This window comes from Sinocyclocheilus grahami, unplaced genomic scaffold, assembly GCF_001515645.1.
Source record: "Sinocyclocheilus grahami isolate Dianchi unplaced genomic scaffold, SAMN03320097.WGS_v1.1 scaffold32.1, whole genome shotgun sequence".
Taxonomy (NCBI): Eukaryota; Metazoa; Chordata; class Actinopteri; order Cypriniformes; family Cyprinidae; genus Sinocyclocheilus; species Sinocyclocheilus grahami.
This window is the reverse complement of record NW_015505211.1, coordinates 2,886,551-2,895,223: the sequence shown is the minus strand read 5'-3', so window position 1 is coordinate 2,895,223 and position 8,673 is coordinate 2,886,551. Positions and strand designations below refer to the sequence as shown.

Genomic DNA, 8,673 nt, shown 5'->3' with positions numbered 1-8,673 from the left:
GTATCGATATATCGATACTTAGGATCGATATGCCCATCCCTACAGCATAGTTTATATATTTGATTTTATCCGTATGAAATTATCTAAAAAGAAGTACATTTCATGGTTTTTGTTAGTATTTCTAAGGCCACGGAGCATAAGACGATGACAAGCATGTCATGAATATATTTATATTCTACACACGTGCATACCTACAGAATGCAGTTCAGAAGTTCGGACTCAGTTCATTTGTTCTCCCAAAAGGCCTCCACATGGTCAAGTGCATAGCAAATCACATTCAGCCACAAGATGGCAGAAGATTCCACAGTCTTGATGCTCTATTAGAAACCCATTTGAACAGTATGACTGTGAAAAGTGCCTTCATACCAGTGTGTGATAATGAGTAAATAATAAGGAGCTTGTAGCTGTTAGGCTATGACTCCAACTGTGATCTCAAATTGCTTCCCTCTGGGGTTCCACTTTAATTAATGTAATATTTAATTCATGAGATATTCTGCTGACTGCATCATTGTGTGAGGTCTGTCACACATGTGTGGTCATTTCTGCTAGTTAATTACGACCTTGTCTATAAATGTGTGTCTTGACTCATTTCCTGGAATTCAGAGGCAAGAAGGAACCAATTTATCTGGTTGGATAATCAAGTAACTTTTTGGTTATTCTGTTTTAAGTAGATATGGACCATGGAAAGCATTGTTTTCTATGGTGGACAATAAAATGGACATGGATCTAGCTACTTAATATCTGCTAGCATTTACATGTTATTAAATGTAATATTAAAAGTTATTCAGTCCTGATGTTACAAGAGAAAAAAAAATGAAAAAAAAAAATGAAACAAGTAGGCTTCACATATTCCACTGATGACAACCACATGGCACTAACTAAACATCAAGCCAAAAACATTTAATCTATACAGTAAACCTAGTTGCAAACTATCAAACAATTTCTATGAGGGCAAAATATTATTGCAAAAATCGAAATCTGACTCCCTGTGAGATGGTGACTCCCCTGCATCTCCCTGTGAGGGTTATCTGAAACACACTAATAATCTACACTGCAAACAACTACATCGCGTTTAATCTAACGTGACAAGCAGATAAGCCTTTATGAAATGAATGACCAGCATTTTTAAACAAACCATCTGCACAGCTTTCACCTTCAACTGCTGTTTGTGTACTGAACTCATCTTGAACTCAAATGTAACTTGAGTTCAAATTGCCCATCAATAACAGCGCCTATTAAGGTCACAGAATATGATGGTCACAGTGTTCTGATTTTGGTAATTTTTAATACTGTCTTGTCAGATTTGGTGACCCTGCAAAAAATAGAGAAGATTAGACATCACCAGAGTGAATTTGGGTGGCATTATAGCCGTTCGGTGTGAAACAGAGGAGGGTAATGGAGATTGGTATGTTCAATACTGCCTTGTCAGATTTAGTGACCCTGCTTATGTCTGTTGCTGTTCACATTAGACCAAAATGCTTTTTTAGGATATAAAATAAATGAGGTTAGATATCAACAGTGTGAGTTTAGGTAACATCAAACCATTCTGTGTGAAACAGAGAGGGGTAACGGATTTCAGTAATGTTTCATTTCCTTGTCGGATTTGGTGACCCTGCTGTATGTCTGTTACTGTTCACATCAGACCTAAATACTTTTCAGGAAATAGAGGCAAGATATCAACAGAGTGAATCTGGGTCAAATTAAAGCCATTCTGTGTGAAATAGATGTTCGTAATGGATTTTGGTAGTTGAGAATAAACTGTCTAATACAGTGGTTCCCAACCCTGGCCCTGGAGGCACCCCAACACTGCACGTTTTGCATGTCTCCTTAATCAAACACACCTGATTCAGGTCATCAGCTAATTAGTAGAGACGCCAAGACAGAGGTTCCCAAACTCAGTCCTGGTGGGCCGATGTCCTGCAGAGTTTAGCTCCAACCTGCCTCAACACACCTGCCTGGAGGTTTCTAGTACGCCTAGTAAGAGCTTGATTAGCTGGTTCAGGTGTGTCTAATTGGGGTTGGATCTAAACTCTGCAGGACACCAGCACTCCAGGACCGAGTTTGGGCACCCCTGCTCCAATACCTGAAATTAGTGCGGCAGAGAAAGGAGACATGCAAAATGTGCAGTGTTGGGGTGCCTCCAGGACCAGGGTTGGGAACTACTGGTCTAATATACAGTGTTGCCATGTATACTAGGACCAAAACCAAAGACATTTGACCATCTTATCCAAAGACACATCTACCTGACTCAAGACAATACAGGTGTAGTGACAGTAAATCATCCATCAAAATGATTGAGGTAAGAGGGAATCACAGAGCAGAGGTGAAATGATCTTGATACATACAGACAGCTTGTTTTCCCATTAGTCTGACAGATTCTGCTTGTTTTTGCTGAAAACATGGCAAAGCAATACATTTGTCAAAACTCCACCACGTGTGACATTGATTTTCGGTTGTCTTACATTTACAGTAGCTCTCCACCATTGGCCTGTCCTTCTCACTGACAGGTTTAGCATAATTGAGGGGGAAACTTTATGAACTCTCCCCCACTCAGTCAAGTATTAAACCAGGGTAAGGTTTGATGAACTGCTGTGATTATCAGTAACAGTTCATCTTCTCCAGGCAGGCATATGCATTCCTAAAACGACAGCAGCACGTGTGTGTGTGTGACGGTTTGCTGATAGTGCTAAATGGGAACAGCAGATCGTCAATAACTTCTGATCAGCCTTTACATCTTCCCGCAGCATGGATCCCTGCAGTTTTGCATTCCAGTGGCGAACGCTTCCGCACTGCATCACCCTGTAGGAAATTAACACCAGGCAATCCATCATTCCAAAAGAGAAAGATACACGCAGGTTAAAAATACACAGATCCTGCAGATCAGGAATGAAGTTTACGGAGTCTCTGTTAGAGCAGTTAAATAAAAGTGATTATGAAAAACAAACACACTAACAAAATCCCTCAAAATGAGCATGCATTTGAAAAATAGTTCCTTTAAATATAAATGTTGATATATCCTCAACAAACGAGTTTTTAAATGACAGTATTTATTTACAAACGCAGTGAAATATAATGGACATTTATCCATGTTATATAAAAGTTGTCAAAGATCATATCAGTCACAATATATTGTCAAACATACAATGATTAGCAAATACACAGTCCGTTTGAGATGTATATTATTGCAGCAGAGATATTGAAGGCAATAACAGGACATTAATGAAATGCATAATATAGAATAGGTTATTATAATAACACAATATACCAAAACACAACAACTTAAGCCACAGAGAAGACTGTACTTACACAAACACGATAAAAAAGCAACGATAAATGAGAGTAATACAGTAGAGTCCTTCTGAACACAAAAGTCAATAGGTCGTTTGACATATATTCCTTTTTAATATTACTGGCACCACTTTAAATGCAAAAGATGGCAATGCAGGTCAAAGGTCAGTCGTAGGAAAAATTAAGTAAAGTTAATTGTTCAGTCACGTCTCCTTGTATATGATATGCGTTTGGGAAGTGCACAGGATGTAGACTCTCTCTGAATCGGAGAATGAAATTCATGCCCATATATGTGGTGTTTATGGTTTCCTCTACTGTTGTTTTGTCTTCCACATGTTTAGTAAGGGTAGTGTTTCTGTTTCTTCCCTGCGAAACATGCCATCCACGTGCACAACAGCATGGCCACCACAGCTCCAGCCCCGGTGCAGTAATAAGCCCATCCGATCTCACAAGAACCTGAAGGAAACATCAACCTCAATATTTAATACTCAAAATGTATTATGTTCACTCAAAATATAATGTGAGGCACAATATATTGTTTACATTATATTTCCAATCTGCCTACCTATTTAAAAAAATAAAATAAAATGTTTACTCAACCATGGCACAGGACGATATTTTATTATTTGTTATATTTGTGATATTTTACGTTTAACTTTTATAAATAATATATATTTGATTAAAAAAAACTGTAAAACAGTGATTTGGAAATACTATTATTATTTAAATAATAATAAAAATAACTGCACATTGTATTACTATTTTATTAACAACAACAACTACAATAATAATAATAATGTTTTCTATTTGAATATATTTAATAATATAATTTATTCCTGTGATATCACATGATTCTTTAAAATATGCTGATTTGGTGCTAAAGAATCAATGTTGTGCTGCTTAATAGTTTTTGGAAAATTATTTCGATAAATAGAAAGTGCAAAATAACAGCATTTATTTGATGTCCAAATTCTTTGTAACATTTCTTTACTGTCACTTTTGATCAATTTCATGTGTCCTTGTGGAATAAAAGTATTATGTTTTTAAAATAAATAAATAAATAACCCTTACTGACCCCCAAACTTTTAAACAGTAGTGTATATAAATTGTACTATGTCTCATAAAATGCATACTGATATGTAATATAATTATCTGTAAAATTGTCATATTTGTACATTCTTAGTTTGCGTTATAGCTGTAAAGTAAAATCTGAAATTGTCTATATACCAACGTACCAAGTTCGAACTGGTCAGAGCTGTTACCGCAAGTCTGTCTGACCTCTTCACTGTCCCAGCCTAAAGGGTACAGGGCACATCCCGATCCGATCAGCAGCCCTGCAGAAAGATGAAACACACTGTGAATACAAATAGACCTAAAAGTACATTTTATAACATGACTAAACGCTCCCATAGTTTCACGCTGTGCGAGGAGAAGAGCATGATATCTCTTGAAAAATAAACGATAGCCATGAAAAACAGCACTTCACGCATTTTGTCATTGGCCTGAAAAGCTATTATTTGTTTTACTGCAAACAATGCAGGATCATTAACTTGTTTTTTTCCATTTGACACAGATACTCTATCACACGCACGCAAATGCAAACACACACCTCTGCAGAGACGATAAAGCACAAATCATGTTTTCATCTGGGCTCAAGATCCAAACAGCTATGAAAATATGCTAATAAATGCAGCAAGTAGCTATTTATAAATGAGCTTCTTGAGAATTCTTTCATATTTTTCCTTTTATGTTCTTACCAATTCAGCGAAAATAAACAGGCATGTAATTCCCACCAGAAACATATACAACTGTAGTTTCAATAATGCTCCTCCTCTCCTGTGAGCTCTAAATTCTTACCAGAACATTTCCTAATAAAAAAGAACTGCATGTGCCTTCATCTGCCCTGATGCTTTGCATTATGGTCACTAATGTCAGGCTCTTTTTTTCAGTGAATATTTTGTGATTATGAATTCTATATATTTATATATTTGAATTATTATTTATATAATATTTATATGAATATTATATAAGATTATTATTTATATTATACATAAAATAAAATAAAATAAAATACTGGTCAAAAGTTTGGAATAATTAGGATTAAAAAAAAAAAATTGAAAGTATCTTATGCTCACCAAAGCTGCATTTATTTGATCATACAGTGAACAGTAATATTGTGTAATATATTATAAAAATTTTAGTGCACATTCCTATGTGTATTATGTAATGCTTGGTTCTCTTTGTGTCTGGTTACAAATGATGGGTGTGTTATCATCTCAAGTTGTCTGTGTGCCGCGCAGTTGTTGTCTGAGATAATGAAAGGAAAGAGGACTGAACACAAAGAACACTCCCTCACTGCCGCACAAGCTAAAGCCCAGAAACAGTTTATTTTTGGAATGATGTGCTTTCATTTGTACTTGTGTCACGGACATTCTTTGATATATTAAAAAGCCTAGATTCTGGCATTAGTATCCCAATTCTGTAGGACTTACTCCTTGTCAGAAATTTCAATACTTCTCATTGCCTTTAAAATTCTTCAAATGCCTCCTGTTCCCTCCATCAATTCAAGCAGGCCTGAAAATCCATTACATTGAGTCAGACACTTACAAAAATGGCATTCTACTTCAGAGCTCAAAACTGCAAAGGAATAAAATAAAGGGAAGAGAAATAAGCTTTTACGTGCTTATACTTCTGTTTCTCAGAGGCAATCAGAGAAGTTATGAATGAGTAATCGATAAGTTGATATTGGGCTAGTTATTATGTGTATGTGAGAGTGTAAAAAGAATGCAGAATTATTCTGAAATTAACTTCAACAGATTGCAGCCATAGCCTACTTATTTCACCCTGGCGTGTGATCGAGCATGTGTGGTGAGGTTTGTAAAGTTGCGTCTGCGAGTACAGGAGTTCTCCTTGACCAAGACAAAAAAGGATCATTGCTGTACTGTGAAACAGGGAGGGCCTTTTGTCACTAAAAAAGTGAGGGAAAATTGACAGTGATAAAGTGAATAAGAGGCACATTCACACTCTGAAAAAAAGTAGCTCTATGGCTTACAACGGGCTTCTGGTAGAATGCAGCACTGCGCTTTCAAATTCATATTACCACTAGCATCAGGAAAGTTCTTAAACTGTTTGTAGCACATATTCAGAGTATACTAATTAAACTGCATGCTAGTCGAAGTGTGTACACTAAAATAAAAAATATGCTCTAGAAAACGACCATAATTTTCACTTTATAATATGTACTGCAAAACAGTATACCCTATAAAACTAGTATGGACTAGGTATAATTCAATACAAATAAATAGAATGAACTAGACGCTATGTATTACAATGTATTGTATTGTATATGTATTACAAACCAGGTACGCACTAAATGTATCATATACTAGGTAGATTGCACAACAAAACTAGTGTGCTGTGCATTGGCATTCACTACAAAAAAATGTACTACAGAACTAGCTTGAAAGACACTATGCATTACAAAACAAGTATGCACTAAATGTAGCATATACTAGGCCGAGCAAACAACCAAACTAGTATGCAATCGGTAGAATTCACTACAAAAATTTACTACACAACTACAGACTGCATTACAAACCAAGTGTGCACTAATGTAGTATATACTATGTAGAGTGCACAACAAAACTAGTATGTACTAGGTGGCCTACACTACAAAATACTGTGTCAAAGATAAAAGTTGATGATTAGGAGTTGAGCATGCGAGTAATGTATATTACTGGACCTGAACAAACAGATTGAGCAGCACTAGAGCTCAGAATATGAGGAAACCAAAAGGAATTTTGCTTTGACTCGGAAAAATTAACCTAGGGAACAAAGCAAAAAAAAAAAAATGCGGAAAGTTTGACTCGTTAGGTAATGATCTCACAAAATGTGTGTGTTTACATCATACATGTTTGAGTAACAGGACGAAAAGGGCATTGTGTGCACTGGACAAAGTCTCTTGTGTGCAGCTGCTACATATTTAGAGGAAAAGATGCATACATTTGAAATAGAGAAAAGTATGTGTGAGAGAGGCATAGGTGAACACAATTCAGCATAGTAGGCGCTATTTCTGAGCATTGTGTCTCTAAGGATTCTCATGTTGCTCATATACAGAGATCAAGCTCTAACCCGAAACCCATAATCCTGTTTTAAACCCTCATCTAAACACAGTTCTCTCCCTGCATGGAGAGTGGTAGGGTTTGAATTTTCAATCAGGCCACAAAAATTGTGATCAACTTCAATCTTCTCACGCACGTCATGGCAATGCCAATGATTGGGAGTCCAGAAACATTTTATTTGAGAAAAAAACTTTTAAGCTTTGAATTTAATAAATGAGAAGAATTTAAATATTTATTATAAATAAATATTTTTTTTTTATTTTTTAAATTCCAAACTTTTAAATATCTCACAATGGATGCATTGTTATTTTAATTTAGTAACTGATAATAATACTAATTCTACTACTACTACTACTACTACTACTAATAATAATAATAATTTTCTATTTAAAAAAAATAAAAATTCTAAACTTCCAATTTTAAAAATATACATTATTATTCATTTAGTATCTTTTAGTAGTAAAATAATTTAATAAAATATATATATATATTTTAATGAATAAGAATTTAATAAAAAATATTTAATAATAACAATAATAATAATAATAATAATTATTATAAATACACATTTAATAAAATAAATAGTAATTTAAATATGTAACAATATGAACTACATTAGCAATCTATAAATCAAACTAAGAATAAAATATACACAGAAAATTCACAGCATAAACTAATCTAAAAATAATTGGGAGACTTAAAAAGGGCGAGGGACTGCAACCCCTGATAGGGGAAAACAGTGGAATCTGTTGTGTTCTATTGGTGAACACACACAGCTGTAGTTATTGTGTAACACAGCAGATGGTCCACTGTCAACACTATACAGTGCTCACACATCCTGACAACACCTCAGGAAATGAGAGCGCCAAAACACGGTCTTCAGTGGAGACAGGACAGCTGAGACAACTGTCTTATCACTAAGAGCAACAGCTCTGATAGCTACTTACACAAGCTTCTTCTGTGAGTGCACAAATAGGGCCTTCATACTGTATTTTACCAGAAACAACAGAAACCACACTGTGAAGGAAGGGACAGTGGTGCAGTTGCAACCTTCAAGAGCTTGCATAATCTAAAAGGAATGACTTGAATTTACAATCCAAAAGATCTGTTGCCAGGGTTGAGTGGGTACTAGTCACTTATGGATTCAGTAAACATTCCAGCACACAACAATAAGATGTATATCTCTTATCCTGACAGCCGACAACAGTCTCAAAACATTCCACTTTCATCTCCACTGCAATCAGTCATCCCATTCCTTCGGTCT

The 8,673-nt window shown here is 35.4% G+C and overlaps 1 protein-coding gene across 1 annotated transcript in view; it reads right to left on the bottom strand.

Moving 5' to 3' along the window:
* Positions 1-3,621: 3,621 nt before the first annotated feature.
* Positions 3,622-8,673, bottom strand: part of LOC107577306 (lipoma HMGIC fusion partner homolog) — a 28,689-nt gene continuing 23,637 nt past the window's right edge. Inside the window, exons 3-4 of the mRNA XM_016263398.1 lie at positions 4,524-4,622; positions 3,622-3,744 (exon numbers count right to left, since the gene is read on the bottom strand). Coding sequence (XP_016118884.1) covers positions 3,626-3,744; positions 4,524-4,622 — 218 coding nt within the window. The 3' untranslated portion in view covers positions 3,622-3,625. The remainder of the gene's footprint in view (positions 3,745-4,523; positions 4,623-8,673) is intronic.